The sequence below is a fragment of the Euprymna scolopes genome, chromosome 7 (assembly GCF_053919585.1).
Source record: "Euprymna scolopes isolate OS-2025 chromosome 7, ASM5391958v1, whole genome shotgun sequence".
NCBI classification, from domain to species: domain Eukaryota; kingdom Metazoa; phylum Mollusca; class Cephalopoda; order Sepiida; family Sepiolidae; genus Euprymna; species Euprymna scolopes.
The window spans coordinates 104231879-104250658 of record NC_136488.1 but is presented as its reverse complement, the minus strand read 5'-3'; the positions used below and the strand labels follow the sequence as shown (position 1 = coordinate 104250658).

At 33.9% G+C, this 18780-nt stretch overlaps 1 protein-coding gene across 12 annotated transcripts in view; it reads right to left on the bottom strand.

The window, feature by feature from the left end:
• Positions 1 to 18780, bottom strand: part of LOC145279872 (cytosolic carboxypeptidase 1-like) — a 657874-nt gene that overhangs the window by 67005 nt on the left and 572089 nt on the right. Inside the window, exon 22 of one of the 12 annotated variants that reach the window (XM_080131325.1) lies at positions 1919 to 2164. The exons of 10 other annotated variants lie outside the window; for them this stretch is intronic. In XM_080131325.1, the coding sequence (XP_079987451.1) occupies positions 2128 to 2164 (37 nt within the window). In that variant the 3' untranslated portion in view covers positions 1919 to 2127. Of the gene's footprint in view, positions 1 to 1918; positions 2165 to 18780 lie in introns of those variants that run through there. One more of the 12 variants, XM_080131324.1, reaches the window with a different exon arrangement.

The following is an 18780-nucleotide window of genomic DNA, read 5'->3' as shown; positions in this document are numbered from 1 at the left end:
GGGTCGGGCTGGAAACGATATTGATCTCGTGAAAATTCGTAGCCTCTGTCGAAAGTTTTAGGCAGAAATACATACATGCATGCATATATTTAAACAGACAGGTGAGATTTATATTATAGATTAACTAACCATACGAAGCAGGAAGACAGAGAAACGTCAGTTGTTATATCTTCAGTACCTACAAATTAACAGCAGCAGGAAAATAAGTACAAAAAAGTAGAGAGAAAAAGAGTGAGAGAGAGGTCACTACCTATTAAGACTTCTCGTTAACAGCGCGTTAACGAAAAACAATAGACAATCAACAGGTTGAAAGGGTTCTAATCTCAAGTTAAAACGGCTCATTAGTATCACTAACGTTACACTTTGGGGGAACGGGTAAATAAACAAGCAAAACAAAACAAACATATTCCATTGAAAAAACTGACATTTGCTATCTAGTTGCATTCTAATTTGTATCATCAGATAAATTCTCTCGTTTATTTAATGTTTATCGTGTTATATAAAGTTATACTACAGAGTTCAATTTACAATGATAACCTGTTTAATTATTTGAATTCATATCGTGTCATCATTTTCCAACCGTTGAAAAGTTTTTATTATATATCTTTAAACAAGATATCTGGAGTCATACTGAGTTGGAAAAATAATCACATAAAAATATATGTTTTTTAATTTGAGGGGAAAGTCGTTGATAAAAATTATCTAAGAGTAAATTGATAAATAAACAATTGAAAAGGAAACTTTTTAATTTGAGGGGAAAGTCGTTGATAAAAATTAATTAAGAGTAAATTGATATGTAAGCAATTAAAAAGAAAAAAGAGAAGCTATTAAACTAAACCCCGAGACGTCTTTCGACCGATACATTATCAAGAAAAACCATCGGCAAATACAATTAAAAACGAAAATATTAGTAATTGTCGTCTAAAATTAATTATTTCAAGCATGAGGCGGGGAAAATTGAAAAATAGGGGTAAAAAATTGCCGCCGCTATCAGAGTATTAAAAAAAAGAATAAAAAATAAGCATAATATCGACGGAATGTGGGCAAATAATATATATATATATATATATATATATATATATATATATATATATATATACAAACATACACGAACACACAACACACACACACATATATATATATATATATACATATATATACAAATTCATACAAGTATAAAAATATGTATATATATTAGAGCTCTTTCTGCCTACAGAGCGAGGGTTTACACATCATAACACACAACGACTCTAAAATATTCAGTAATATTTGGTGTTTAAAGCGAGCCTTTTGTACGTTACGAAACCAACTATCCGAATAGGTATCTTCACACAATTTATTGTTGAGCAGATACTGACCGATGGCCAACTCGTGGATCGGTGAGTGTCCGGATGTGCTCGTCGATATATTCTTGTTAGAACTGTACGAATTCTGAATTCGTGCAGGTACATGCTGGACCAGTTTGACCCCCAGGCGCTTAATAGTTCGACCCACATAATCAGCACCGCGCTGACATTTAAATTCAAACATAACTAAACTTTTGTCCAGTGTGGGTAGAATATCTTTCTAAAAAGCCGGGAAACCTAGTACCAAATACCCTATCAGAGAAACCTTTACTGATGGGACCAATAAAGTAAAGTATTATGACTCCAGATATCTTGTTTAAGCTATTATTAAATTTTGTACTTTTATACCACAAAAAATCATATATATATATATATATATATATATATATATATATATATATATATATATATATATATATAAAGGCTAATTGAAAAGTAACTCTTATTTTAAAATACTTACACTTTATTTTTTATATTTTTTAAATATAATTTATACAATTAATGAATAATATAGGAGAAAATATAATCCATGGACTTTTATTTCAAATTCAATATATGCGCCTAAATTCGCCACCAGCTTTTCAAGTCGACTAGGAATCGCATCAAATGATTTCACAAGAAACACTCGCAGAATGGTAATCATAACTTCACATAGTCGTCCTTCAAGTTCTTCTAAATTTCCTGGTTTGATTGAGTAGACTTGATCTTTCAGTCACCTCCAGAGGAAAAAGTTGCAGGGCCTTAGGTCATCCATCTTCAATGGAATTGGGCTTTCAACCATTCACGAACAACAACAGCAAAGTGTGGAGGGGCTCCATCTTGAATAAAAATCAAATCTTCAATATTTTCCCAAGCACTAAAAACGAGCCAAATTTTTATCTCTCAGCATATTGAGGTACTTTTACACTTTGTTATTATTGCCATCGCATCTTTAAAAATTATTAAAATTTAATCAAATAGTGTGATAATTTTTTCGGCTTTATTTATATTTATTTATATTTTTTATTATTTATCATTTTTCTTATATTTCTGTAATGAAGCTGATACGAACAATACATTGTTTACTGAACCGTTGATATCTTATTTCATCGCCTCAGAAAGTATTTCACTTCTGATGCAATCCTATATCTATACAATAATAAGATATATCTTAAGATCGAGTACTGCTAATATGGCACAATGAAGACACTCCATTTTTGGGTAGCTGGGGATTCCCGGAGAGTAAACCTTGTATCAGACATGTCACGTACTTGTGAGGAGGTGTGCGGCGACGGGCTGGCGTAGATAGAAAAATATCGAGCCTGCCAACTCAGCAGATTGACAAGCGATATGTATTTATGTAATCAGGTTCACAGTGAAAAAGCAACTCTAGAATTGAAAAACAAAATATTTCAATCGTTTTGTTTTCTTAGCATGAATGCATGTTTCTATCTGTATATCTCTTTTCTTTTCTTTCGTTCTTCTCTCTTTTCTTATCACTCTTGTTGAATTGTTTTAATTGTTTAGAATAAATAATTCTATATTTTATGAAAAAATATGTTTGTTCGCTTTTTTTTATACAAACGGTCACATCCAGCAAAGCGATCCCTGCTATCAACAACGATAATAAAATTCTGCCTGTAATTACCAGCAAAAAGACTGGAGACGAGACCAACTAGCACATGTAGGTGACGTCAAGGCAATCGTAGTGATTCATCTATGATGTTTCTATCGTCCATGTGCATATCGTTTGATCGTGTCTAACATCCGGGGAGCTGGTTGTCGTGCCAGGACGTAATAATAGTTCAAGAAAAATCCCCACGACTAACCGAGTAACTCTCCCTGGCAAAAGATCGGATCACAATACCACATTTGGAAAGGTGTCGTTTGGAGCACTCTTCTTATCTTGACAGAGTACAAAAACGACATCACAATCTAGTGAAATGTGATCTCTTCCCTACAATCTTTTTCTCACAGAAGAGTTTTGTCAGTACAGGGTGGAACGATAAAATTGTTGTACTTAAAAAGACGACAGGATTCCATTTCCGTTTGATGAAAATCGGTTTTCTTTTCTTGTTGCAAGCCATCTACTTGTTGGCCAGTTGTGTACAAATCCCAAGATAGGAACCTTCTATCATGTCTGAAAGTGACACAATGTTCAACAAGCGAGATCGAAGATGCGCCGCTGTACAACTCATGCTCTCTACCGATTCAAGTTATGACAACAGAACTATTATCATCACCCTCAAAATGCATGGCTAGATTGCCGCGAACAACAAGGACATGCCGGGGATAATGAAAACAAAGTTTCCAGTCACTGTTATTGTCTTTCATGTGAGGGTCACATCATTCCACCTCACATCTTCGAAGTCGGCTTGAAAGTCAACACCAAAGTGTAATTGGAAGTGTTGAAGAGTGTGGTGATCCCTTGGTGCAATCAGATGGTCGTTGGCAGATCCTGAGTGTAGCAGCAGGACTCAGCCCCGGCCCACAATCCAAAGAGATCGAAGCTTGGCTTCAGTAGTGCTACGTCTTTGTACCCTTCTCTCACTGGCCCCCCTCCTACCCTGACCTGAACTCGCTGAACCACTTCGTTTGGTCATGCGTCGAAAACATCACCAACATGACCTCTCACACCACCGAAGCCAGCCTGATTGCCGCCATCCACCGAGTATTTGCCGAATTCTGCTGGCCATTGTGGAAAAGGCATGCTCCCATTTCCGGACCCGTACTGAGGCGGTGATTTAGGTTGAAGGCGGCTACATTGAATAGATGTCCAATCTACTAAATCAAGTTACCTGATTTGATGTTTTCAAGAAAAGTTTTAAAATAAATTTTATTGTTTTCGTTAGGGCGACACTCTATCTTTCCACCCTGTATTTTTTTACTGCGTCATTTTTCTATGAGCTATCAGGGAAACTAATGGCAATAATGAAATTATTTTATTCATGCAAAATGAACGAATTCACATAAAAGTGATAAACTCACTATCCTTTCCATATACGCGATTAACTATGAAATCTTTTACTACCAAAACTTTTCTTGCATGTACTCGTCTAATTTAATGAGTTTTAGTAAAAAATATATTTTCAGATTTAAAAAAAATAAACAGTCGTGTTAAAATATTTAGAATTAAATGTATCTATCGATCTATACTAAAGTATATTCAGTCAACGTTTGTTTCTTCTAAGGTTATTTTCCTATATATTTTAATCATATAAAATCATTATTCTCAGTTTAGAGATTAAATTATGGTTTTAAAAACACTCCTAAATCTAATTAACATTAAACTTAATAACTGAGCAACTCTAACTAAATCAAAAAGGAATATCGTCACATACTATTTCAAACGTAAGTGTAGAGAAAAGAAGAGGGGGGGGGAGATCTACCGAGCAGAAAGTAAATTTGATGTTTGCCTTTTTATTGCTTTATAGAAAACTGTTTTAATAAGCTAAAGTTTTCGTGATTCAAACAATCTGTCTCGAACTAAACGGATAACCCAACTGGTTACGGGAATAGTCGATCGAACCTCCCTCATAAAAAGGGGCCCTCATAGAATTGTTAGGCCGCATCTAACAGAAAAGTTTACTATACTGCAGTCACCGACAATTCACAAGCTCACACACAAGAAACCTGATCCAGCCTGTCGGTGGATTAGTATCCGTAGCAACGCTGACGTCGAGTGGACACTTGCCATCACCACAAAGAATTGCACAGCCTTGGCTTTTGACGTTTTAATGTTTTCTCGTTGTAGTTAACACGGAAAACGCTTTTAAAAGGAGGAGCATCACATTTAAGGAATGTCTTTAATTTGCATAGTTGCACGTAAATGATGCATCCGCACTAGCACCACTAGGAAATTATCATTTATAAACAAATCTATGTTAAATTTTTGGATCTCCAAAAATCAGCATTGTCCACTTTTAATGAAATGTTCAATAAATCATATATTTTATAAGTATATAGTTATACTTATCTTGCGTTACCCGGGATACAGTGATTTTATTTTAGCTTTTAATGTTTTATGTTTAATCAGGAAAAATAAAATAAAATTTTAGTTGTAGGGGAGACAACACTTCATTTAAAATCTGAGATATAGTTCTTGCTCAATTTGACTTTATTTGCTCAGTAGTTAACTAAAACTCTTTCATAATATAGACTGATTGGGCCGAGCTTAATAATTTTTAAATTAAAAATTGCTAATAACACGATAAAGCAATAAAAAGTGAAAAATTCGCTCGTCACAAATTATTTTGATTTGTCTGTTCAAAGACTATTTAGTTTCAACTATATTTTATACTTCATACAACTATATTTATACAACTTTATTTTATAGATAGAGAATATACGAGGTGCCTTAAACAAGTTTCCAGTCCCTTTCGAAGTAATCTCCTCCGGCTGCAATGCATATCTTGTACTGTTCCAAGAATTTTTGGAAGGCTCGAATGAAGATCTATTGTGTGAGCGTTTCAATGACCTTCGTCGCAGCCTTTTTCATCTTCTCAATTCTTTCATAGCGACAGCCGCTATATTTTCCATGAGATTGGGGAATAACCAAAAGTACCAGAGAGCAAGGTCTGGACTATAGAGAGGTTGAGAAACTGTCTTGATGCCCATCTTGTGAAAATAGTCTGTGACAAGAATGGAGTTGTGGACTGGTGCATTGTTCTGGTGGAAATGCCACTCACTCGATTTGAAGAGTGCTTGCCTCTTCCGACACAATCTTTTCCTGAACTCCCTTAAAACCTCGACATAGTATTCCTTGTTGATTGTCTGTCCAGCGGGCCAGCTCATGTAGATCATGCTTGTGCTGTACAAAAAATATATCAGTATAAGTTTCTGGGTGGATTTACTTTGTCTGGCCTTTTCGGGTCTGGGGAGGACCCAGAATGCTTCCACTGGGAAGTCTGTCTTTTAGTCTCTAGGTCAAAGCAGTAAATCCAACTTTGATCGAAGGTCACCAGAACATCAAGAACTGCGAGATCTGAATTGATCAGCTCGACCATCGCTCTACTGTCCTGACACCGTCTTTCTGGTGTTCTATGAACACCCTTGAGACAAATTTTGTGCAAATCTACTGCATCTTCAGTTCCTTGCAAATAATTGTGTGTAAAGTTCCTACTGACATCAAACTGTGCACTTATTGTCTCTATAGATACATGACTGCCCTTCTTCATGAAATTCTATATTTGGTCAATTAACTCTGGTGTTCTGGGTTCCTTACTCCTGCCACATGTTTCATCATACCTCAAAGACTCCCTACTTTCCTTGAATCTCTTATGTTACTCAAAAACTGATGCACAATTTATGCAAGATGGTTCAAAGGCAGTCTGAGCATTCCATACGTCTCTATGATTTTTTTCCAAGCTTAAAACAATATTGTTGCATATCACTTTTCTAAATTGTCCTCGTGTCCAGATTGCATTTTTGAAGTTCACCAGCTGTGATAATCAAGCTTTAGTAGGGTGTATTCTAATTTCTGCTGTAGCCGTTCTTTTGAACCTGAAATCATAAAAAACGGTCAGTCATTTCATAAGATGTATAAAATACTGAATTTTCAAGAGTCTATGACAATTTCAAATGCGTGTACAAAAATGTCTGGAAACTTATGTAAGACACCTTGTAGATATAAAGTTTCAAATTTAGCATCACAGCAATTTTTTTTAATAGTGCTAGTTTGGATAATAGTAGATTAAACGCGCTTGCGATCTTACATTCTTTCTGTTTGTATTATAAAGTTTATATCAAATTTTACTGTTAAAAGCGACTTTATGTTTCATGCTAAATAAGACGTTCAATTCCCAAACAAAAGAAACCTCAGAGAATTGTTGGGCCCATCTTATCGGGTCCTCTATCAGCCGAAAAAAAAAAAACGTTGACAGATTCTGATTCTAGAGTCTTATCCGTAGCGGCAGGCAGGGGCCGAAGCGATGTGAATTGGGTTCAGGCATCCAAATTCAGGAAAGGGACATCCAACCATATTAAACTATCTTTCTTTCTCATAGTATTTATAAGTACTATAGCTTATACTTTAGTCTTTGGGGGACACAATTAAGGAGTTAATCCTGGGTGTCACCAGATTATAAAACTTATACGTCACTGGCGCTTTTGCTTGAAGGAGAGTACTCCTTTTATTGTCTAAATGATGTGTGGTTCGCTTCGATCTTAGGAAACCATTCGCCAGAATCTTACATCATTGTTCGTGAGAAAGGGTTTCTTACCGATTGCCTGAGTCGCTCCTACTAAGGAATGCGTACGAATCTATTCTTGGGTACTTTTGTATCCCAACAACGTTTTTCCTTGGGGAGCTAGATTTTCCCTCCACATTAAACTATCTTTATATTCGTATGTACGTACTCTTTATGAAACAGAATTAGATACAAGATCGGTTTTTAATGCCTCCCCCCAAAAAAGACCACTCTAGATGGTACAAAAAATGATTCAGTCGAAGAGTAGTTCTTCCCCTTCATTTATCGAGGACAGAAAAGATACTACGCTCTGACCCCAGATCAAAAATCGGAGAAAAAACTTGCTGCAAATGGGAAGCAGGTATTCCCTTCTCAACAAGATTGTTCCGCTTTCCCGGTCGGGAGCTTTCTGATGTAATTAACACCGGCTTTAGAGTTGATGAAACAGAGTATGCCGGTGAATAATGTATGAATGTCAAGCCGAAATAACAGCAAATCAACTTGTAAAAATGGCTTTCGAGAAGGAGTAGAAGATGTTAACTATGTAAAGGAAAGCGAGACGGGTTAATGTAAACACATGATGAGAAATGGGGGCGAGACTGCTAAGACGATTCTACTAACCCTAACCCTAACCTCCTCGGTGAGAACAGCTCGAGTTGAGTGAATAAACGAATGACTGTTTTTTAAGACAATGTTCATACAGATTCGAAAAAATAAAATTAAAAAACAAAATCAGATATTCTTAAGATGGTATTTATTTGCTCCCCCACTGAGCAAATTAGGCACAAGGCCGTTTTTAATGTGAGGTAAAAACCAGCTCCCCTAAAAGTAGGCAAAATCAGATATTCTTAAGATGCGTCCATCCAATCTGCAGGTTTAGCGACGAAAATTGTTATTTAAAATTAAACGTGACAGACTGACGGATAGGAGTTGAATAAAGCCTTTGATAGTGATCCATGGACGCATCTACAATGTTATTTCAAAATGATATTTCAAACATTAGACAGACCAACGGACGGTATAGATTCTTAAAAAGTTGTGTTAAAATACTTGCTTTGACATCGTTATGACGACCTAGGGGCTGACCTGAAACATCCGACCAATCTTTGTTGAAATGATATATGCTCAGACTTTGTCATAAGAGGTTCATGCTCCCAAGTATTACCTTCTTATCCAGTTGAGGATATGGTTGATTACCGATCGCACGAGGCACTATGACACCAGCTATTTTTGCACCTAACTGGCGAGTACCTTCTAAGGGGGAGGGGAGCCCCTCACCTGCTGGACTACGGCCTTGTGTCACATATTATTGCAGTGGAAAGCACGTAGCCCGACGTACGTAAAAATGAAGCGTGACCAGTACTTGCAGAGATCTGGAGGTGATAATGCCTTGAAGGATGGTCCCTAAGATTTAACCGAAATTGGTGATGCCAGTGGCCAACTTCTTGATTCTATGCCCCAAGACTCAAGTATGAGTTCTAGTACTGAGAAATATTATGAGAAAGTTTTAAACATGGGAAAAGATTATAAATGTTTCCATAACTTTAACCGTTGCTAAGGATGGATAGTGGCCCATGCGTTCTTAATGTTTCCATTTCCCATGTACAACAAATCTGCAGATAAATGAAAGTACAAACTATACTTATTTGTGGCAAAGACCTAAGTATAAGTTCTAAGGAAATATTATGAAGAAGGGAGATAACCACCGTTTTATCACCCTCCGGCTCTCTACGCCAGTGAGCGCGACAGACCTATCGACCTATTGATAAAACATGTAAGAGATGCTAAGATCGGATTTGAAAAGTAAAAGAAAAAAATACACGCGGTCTTGATACACGATAGTGTCTGCATTTAACGGGGATGATGGATATATTTATTAGCATTCTTTTAATCGAAATACGTTTATTTGTCTGTCATTTTGGGCGTTTTGTAACTTGTTTTCCCTGGCGACAGAGATAAGCGAGACCATGGTTCTTAAATGTCTTCGATAAAACGTTACAATAACGTTTTATCAAAGGAACGAAAACAAATAAATTCTTCACTATTTCTTTTTTATTCATTATTACTTTGTTATTTTTATTTGATTTTTATTTATTTTACGTTTCTTTTAAACATAGACTGTATAGTTCTTGAGAACTTTTGCAAGGATTTTATGTTTAACCAATCGCGTTGATAAATAGTAGGGTTTTACATTGACCGTCGTAAAATAAATAGAAGTAGGCCAGTTCACTGACAAATGACGTAATGTCTGTGGTAAAAACAAGCAAAATCTGTCAAATGGTCGATAATGAATGAGAGTATTTTACAAAAAGAATAAGAAAACTTTTTAAAACTGCATTTACAAAGAAATATATAAAGATCACAATTCATACTTAAACTGAGCTTATGCAATATTAATTAAAATAATAGAAAAAAGAATTCATGGAAAGGGACGACTGTGCGTTGTTTATGCGAAGCAACATTTTGTAAATAAACATTTCGTTGTTTTATTGATTTTTAAAGACTAAAATTTGTTTCTCATTTACTTAAAAAACTGCATGTAAAAAGACTTCAATATTCAATATAAATTAATAAAAAAATAGAAGGATTATGTATGTAAAGCTCCCTGATTGAAATAGGAGACTACCAAATACTGCAAAACCACGAATTATGAAATTATGTGAATAAACAAACAATAATTAAAGAAACAAATTTAAATCGGTCGATAAATAATTTTTAAAATGAAAATGAACGAAGAAAAAATTAAAACGATATAAATTACAAAAAAGTAATTTAAATACAATATTAAAAGTGCAGAAATATTTATTTTTAAATCAAACTTATAGAAAAGTATTTTAGAAAATTTAGTTAAGAATGAATTTCTAAATAATAATGCTATTATTTCAAAGTCACGTATGAATTAGTAATTAAATACATATTTTATAAATATGAAAAATAACTTCACAATGTTTTCTCGCTAAAAAATGTTCCCTCATGATTGCTCGTGCTCAAATATGAAATCGTTCTGTATCTTTCGAAAAATAAAATTCAGTCACCTTTGGATCAGTTTTATTAATCACCTAGGGATTTATTTGAGAAATTAAACATAAAATGACAATCCTTCATAATAATACCGTGGGTCCATGGACGTCAAACTTTCTCCTGTAACGTTAGTAGCTCATGTGACTATCAGTGACTAGGTCTGCTTCTATTCACGACGGACATGGTTTTTATCTGTACAATTAATTTGGAAGCAGTTGTTGCAAAAAAAAAAAAAAAAAAAATAGAGCAATTCTCCCTCTTTAACGGCGGAACCACCGATTTACCTGCTCCATCTGTACCTTTAATAATTTGTTTAAAAATTTGACCAATTTCCAATGGAATTTTCAAAAATCCACGGTTTTCACATTATTATTAGTCAGCAATTTTAACTGAAAAAATGGCCGAAGATAGGCATCAAGGAGCCACTCCTTTATGCCCAATCCTCTCTCATTTAAATCAATCAAACAGCAGAACATCGAAAGGGACAGTTTGCTTCTAGTTAAACAATAGTGATATCTCCTATTCGCAAGCACCTTGAAAGAAATCTCACTAGCTCTCTAAAAGGAGCACGGAAGTTTGAATAACACTAGAAAAATCGAGCCGACGTATTTTAAGCTATTTATGTTTGCTGGTTAAAAAAAGTGATGGAATATCAATTTAAATAAGTATAAGTTATATTTGCACTTATCTACAGATACGTCCTTTCATAATAACGGGAAACATAAAGAACGTGCAGATCACTATCCATCCGTAGCAACCGCTAAATCTGTGGAAACGCTATCATCTTTTTCTATCTATCCGTTATTCTGTTGTGTTTTTCTTCTTTTTTTTTGTGTTATACACTTTATCTTTTATTTCCTCCCCTTCTATGTTTTCTGGCGTGCTCGTTTCACGGAGTCGAATTAAGTCTGCCACAAAATCACTTTACACCAGTCTTTCGAGATTTTACACATTTTTATATATTCACCAAATGTTTGGATCGCTTCAGTTTAAATAAAATAAATGAAAAACCTACAGAAACTTCTGTTTAATATGCAAAATCATAGGGGAATTTAGAAACAAAAAAGAAACTAAATAAATGAAATAAAATTAGAAATGTGTCGAAGAAAGTCTTAGCGGTCATTTTTGTTAATTGAGTAAGACAATGTTTAACGTTATAAAATAGATTCATGTTTCTGATAAACTGTTAGGAACAAAATTTGTAGGCATAAAAATTGTTATTTTTATGTGAAAATAAATGGAAGGGGGCGTTTAAATACTTCCAACAAAATGATATATTGAAACCTATGTAATTTGAACTGGACACGCTGACTTTTAAGTGTGTCCAACTATCTACCTCATCACCGCCATTTTTAGCTATTATGGAGAGATGATCTACATTTCCTAATAGTTTTCTATGTCATGGCGTCACTGGAGACATACCCAACGATAAAATGGCGTCAGTATTGCATGCCTTCCGAGGTGACGTTATTAGTTTTGCATGAGCAAAGCTTAATTCTCCTCGGACAGGATTTATTCTAATCTGTCCATGGAACGTTGTAACACGATCTGTCAATGACACAATTTTATGATGTTGGTGAGCGTCTTTTTATCATTTGGCCGTTATGTCAATTCCTGGCGCCATTTTGTTTCGTATTGATATCTATCTATCTATCTATCTATCTATCTATCTACCTACCGACCTACCTACCTATCTATCTATTTATCAATCTATCTATCTATTTATCAACCTATATATCTTTATATAGTAAGTTTTGTATATATATATATATATATATATATATATATATATATATATATATATATATATAGCAATTAACCTGCACAGAATTTTCTGCGTTTCATCCTCGTAGGAATTCCTCAGACTATAGCACCGAATTGATGTTGCTTTGTCTTTTTATATATTCCCATGGTACTGAGTTTGCTAGTCAGCCAATCAGATTTTTTGTTAAAAACACATAGATTTATCGTAGTCAATTGGCGTGCGTTTATCAGGCAAATGTTCACCTCTAAGTCACCTGTTTTTTTTTCTTTGGCATGGATGGTTTCTCTTTTCTTTGTGTTGAGAAGTGACCCAGTTTTAATCTGGATGTTTTTCACTTACATTTTATACAAATGCATTTGTCTATGTGTTTATTAATTAATTATTATTATAATTTTTGTTATTATTGCTGTTATTATTAATTAGTTTTTACTAAGATAAAGTTTATTTTTTGTATACATGCATTCGCAATTTTACTCTTGCAGTTTAATAAATTTTACGGTTCTTTAAAGCTTAGTATAACTAATTTCTCATTCGAACATAGTCTACACTGGTTGTTTAAGTTTCTATATGTGCACCCAAATTAAAAAGAATAACCGAATAACAAAAAATATTACTTAAGCTTGACCTTCATAGATTTTAAAAGCAGATGTTACAACTATAAAATTACATAAAAAAAACAAAAACCGCCGAATAAAAACAGCATTAGCGAACCACTACTAGAAGCTCAAGTAAAGTGGACGATCGCCGATAGTAAAGTGAAAAATAGAACAAGCCATCACATTTAGAAATTAATTATTGCTGAGTAGTTACCTGAATATATATATATATATATATATATATATATATATATATATATATATATATATATATATATATATATGTTATAATAACCTTTTTCCTCTCTGTTCACAATTTGATTATTATATACAAAAGATACACTGCTTCCCAAATGAATTTCTATACCTAAAAAATAGTTCACACACTTTCATTTCATCATGATTTCTCTATATATTATTTAAACAAATTAAATATACATTCAAATAGTAACCTCATTTTCATATTACATTAAAGAAAATCTATTTTCATAATTAACTCCATGTTATTAACTGTTTTGATTCTTCTATTTATAAGTATTATTTGAAGTGGATTCATTTTATTTACCCTTAATTTAATTTATGATTAATTTATTTTATTTTCAATTATTATGAGCTGACACTAGTTGCCTTTAAAAACGGAAGTAAGTATATTTATTTAAGCTGTGTAAGGGTTATTTTCCGATTAATTTTCATAGACGAAAATAGATGTATTTTATGCTTCCATAAATCCAACATGTGATCCACTTGCAAGAAAAATCGTAAGAATTTCGTTGCATTTTAAATAGTACGCGACTAAACCCTCAGCCTGCGATTTCAGTCGGCCAACGCCGCGTACATACAGGTAATATACATATATATATATATATATATATATATATATGTATATATATATGTATATATATATATGTATATATATATATATATAGAGAGAGAGAGAGAAAGAGAGAGAGAGAGAGAGGGAGGGAGAGATAGATAGATAGATAATATTATTAAAATGTTATAATTATATTTTCAAGGATATTCTATACGATGAGATCAAGGGATATCGTAGAAATTTCTAATACGATAATCAATATTGAAAACAAAGCATTCATCTAGAATATATAAAAAGCAAAAACAATATAAAAATATTCAAGACTGAACACAATTACTTTGTTTAATATTTTTATAGGTAAAGTAATGACTACTATTTTTTTTTATTTCAACCAAATGGAACAGAGGGGATTGCAAATTACATTATTATGATAGCGGAACTTATGCATCCATGCCCTGAAAGCTTCACCTCTCTGTTGCAGAAATTGACGGTATGACACTATAAGAAAGCTACCCCTGTCATGAACATGCGTCAAAGCCAGCGTTACACCATTGAATTCCTGGCAAAAGTGTATTGGGAATCGTAGTGACTATGTAGGAAAATAAATTCTGGAGTCAAAAATATTGGTATCAATCTTGTCTTCGTAGCTTTTTAACATTTTTAATATATATATATATATATATATATATATATATATATATATATATATATATATATATATATATATATATATATTCCTTAGAACCTCTCGACGCCCCAAAGATTTTTCTTCGTGGCGTCGAGAGGTTCTAGATCGCCTGAGGAAGTCTCATTGACTGAAACAGATGGCCATTTTTAGCGACCATATGTAACTGTTTACCCTCAAATAATAAAAAAAATATTTTGCCCTTTTGATTGAGCACTATTTAACAACCTTGTGGTCTTCATAAGTCCCAACTTTTGAACAACTCAAACCTATATATATATACACGGAATTTCGAATATATGTGAATGTATGTGTGTACTATATTCCCTCATGCCTAAGTTTTCATCTTTAATGATAATATAGTTAAAATCACCAATGTTATTATATTTTACTTGATTTCAAATGCTATGGAACAGCGAATAGAGGATTATAACACTGTAAAAGCAGCAAGACTTAATGAGAGCTAAGGCACTAATCAACACAGGCGAAAAAATGCTGCCCCCTCCCCCCCCTCTCTCTCTCTCTCTTTCTCTCTCTCTCTCTCTCTCTCTCTCCGGGTAGACAGTCCCAATCTTAACAAATGACATCATGTGACATCGTTTCATCACCCAATTAGTGTTCATGCCTTTCTCTTCCAGTAGGTCAAAATGCATTTAGAAAAAAAAAAAGAAAAAAACAAAACGAGAACAACGCCTTCCACGACTTGTCAGTAAAAAGGAAACGCGGACAATTACGTTGTTGTTAGTATCATCCACACCTCGTTTTTTGTTTGTTTGTTTCATCTCGTCTCTGGCATTTCTACTCCTCTTTCTCCACCTCTCGTTGCGTTTTATTCGGATAACCTTTCAGCTGATCTTTTTTGTGACGAATGTTGACAATTTTAACGACTTTGCTCAGCTATTTCAAACAAACTCCAAAAGCTATTATATTTAACTAGAAGAATACTACCCCAAGGATGGGTAATATTTATTCCCCCGGACAGAACACTTTTGCATCTTTTATGTGCAATTACGAAGATTGAAATCAAGATATAATGCTACTAAACTATATGTCTAGAATTCTTATGCCAATTTTGATTAACGTTTATGACATGATCTTGCTTTTAGGAAATTTAAAGTCTTAAGTTATCGAAATTCAGGGAATCTTGCTTAATTGGTGAATGATGAATATGGATAAAATTTAATTTGAGTGTTCAAATATGATTTTGTGCCCACGTTATGCTCTCTCTAAAATCCCTTTAGAATGTTCTAAAGAATCTGAAATTTGAGGGATATTTATGAATTTATTTGTAATACTTAACATCTCATTCAAAATGTCCCAGTCTAACTAATGAAACAACTTTTAGGTAAAAATCTACATTATTCACCAACATAGTTTCATTTATAGAACGATTTCTTTTTGGCCTCTAAGTACGTCTCGGATTTCGATAGCACTTCTTCATTAGAACTAAATTTTATTCCCTGGAACATTATTTTGAAATATGCAAACAACCAGTGTCTTTATAGTAAAATGATGGATTCAGATTTCGTCCATTGTCACCTATTAACGCAGAAAACAATTTGTTGTCATTTTGGATCAACTATGAGCAAATGCGTCACCTTGAATAACGTTTTTCTTATTGGAAAATGTCCATGCAAAATTGTAAATAGATTTTGCCTTTTGATATTTTCAACTCATCTGTTATTTCCTGTAACTTCGATTTACAATCGTCTGAAATAGTTTGTGGAATTTTTTACGATTTTTTTCTGGATAACAGCGCTCCGTGTCATTTCTGTATGTACTATTGAGCCTTCGGTATCATTTCTGTATGTACCATTGCGCGCTCGGTATCATTTCTGTATATACAATTGAGTGCTCGGTATCATTTCTGTATGTACTATTGAACCCTCGGTGTCATTCCTGTATGTACTATTGAGCGCTTGATATCATTTCTGTATGTACCATTGCGCGCTCGGTATCATTTCTGTATGTACTATTGAGCACTCGGTGTCATTTATGTATGTACTATTGAGCGCTCAGTATCATTTCTGTCTGCATTATATAACCCTTGGTATACTTTCTGTATGCACTATTGAGCCCTTGGTATCATTCTGTATGTATCATTTCTGTATGTACCATTGAGCACTCGGTATCACTTCTGCATGTACTATTGAGCCCTTGGTATCATTCTGTATGTACTATCGCGTTTAAAGTCAGACATTTTAATCTTTTTTGACGTAGCGGTGTTCTAATAACATTTATCACGTCATTGCTTAGCTTATCTTCTTGCTGATCTGCTGTTTCGTTCTATAGCTCTACATTCTGTCAAATATATATCTTGGAAAATGAATTTTACACCTCTTACACCTTTTACACACTCACACACATAGACACACAACACGCGCGCATATATATATATATATATATATATATATATATATATATATATATACGAGGATCGTTACTACAGTGAAGTTTCCTATCTATTTTAACTCCAAAAGATGAAGTGAAATTTAATTTTCTACATAGTCACTATCATTCTGGATGTAATTTTACCAGCGATGAACGATGACTGTGCATGGGCGTCCGGGTCACGCTTTGTTATACGAAGTTCGTTTCAAAAGTAAAGCCTCCTTTTTTAACTAAAAAAAGATAAAGAGCTACGAAAGGAGAGTTGTACTAGCCAAACAAGCGACCTTATATACCACTATTTTATCTTTCTACGTAGTCATAGCTATTCTCAATGAACTTATGCCAGAAATACAATGACGTATCTCTGCTTCTGATACATGTCCATTACACCGTCAATATCTGCGACAGAAAGATGATACTTTCAGGTTATGAATGTTTTATCAGCATAACAATACCAGCTGCTATACCTTATGATCGATTAACGCGGAATAAAAAAGTAAGAAACATTACTTTGGGAACACTCCTTATAATCCACTGGGATTCAATTATCTTCGAAACCCTTATTTTATTTACCTTAGTACATGTTGCATACGAAGCTGCCAAAGAAATGTATACAGCTAACAATTCTAAAGCAGGAGAAAAATGACAATATTACTATTTTGAAATTCAGACCGAGTTTATTTCCATCACGGTAAGACTTGGTAATTCTGAATTTTATTTGCCTATCTAATTATTTTAAGCTGACTTTTAATGCATTTATATTTTTGTTGAATTATTTTAGTCGACGATGTTTTATTTGGTTTGTGTGGGCATATCTTTGATACTTGTAAAACTATTAACATATGTGTATTCTATATTTCTTGCTTTTTATTTCTTTCGGCGTTTCTATTGGTAATTCAGTATTCGCTATAGCTGTATAGTTTCGGTTGGTTATTTATTTTAATACAATATTTAATATTTAATGTTTTCAAACTGACATTTACTAACAACCTAACTACACTTGTTCCGTCGGTCGCGGGGGTTGACCCTGGACTCAAATCATCATTTACTTTATCCAACACCTTAATTAATGTGTCCGTCATGAAGGCGACAGAAAAACGAGATAAATGAACCTGGCTTATCATACAATAAGCCGCAAGAGAAGAAAAAAGAAATAGAAATAGAAAGAGAGATGAGGTGTACGTTTATTCTATGATTTTATAATAAAACGCACAATATTTTTTTCTAGAAAACGAACCATAAAATTAAAACCTTTATTCCAGTAAAGCAACCGGCTCTGATGGTATTTCTATTATAGTATTCAAACAACTTCAACCAGAACTAGCGCCCATACTTACAAAACTGTTTAAACGTTGTCTTAAGAAGAATAGCTTCCCATCACCCTGGAAAATCTCATCAGTATGTCATGTATTTAAGAATTCAGGTGATCACTCATCTCCCTCTCAGTACAGACCAATAAGTCTCCTGTGCGTCATGAGTAAGTTGCTGGAATCTGTGGTAAATAGAGAAGTAGTGAACTCTCTCAGCAAAAATAACCTTCTTATTGGCACGCAACATGGTTTCCATTCTGCTAGATCTACAGCAGATGTGCTTACAGTTATATCTCATAGGATTAGCGAATCTCTCGACAGAGACAACCTTTCTAGGGCAATTGCTATTGACATATCTAAGGCCTTTGATAGGGTATGGCATAAAGGTTTACTTCACAAGATCTCCAGCTACGGTATAGCTGGAAATGTCTTCTCAATTATTAAATCATTTTTCTCTAATAGGTTCATAAGAGTAGTGATTGATGAGCAGAAATCAGAAGCTCACAGTATTAATGTTGGAGTTCCTCAGGAGTTCATTCTGGGCCCAACTCTCTTCCCGATCTTCATTAATGATCTTCTAAATCACTCATCATTCATAGACATTTATGCTAATGACACTACCTTATATGGTAGCACATCTAAGACCGCAAATGACGAAGTTCTTTCCGATTCTCTCTCCTCTGAT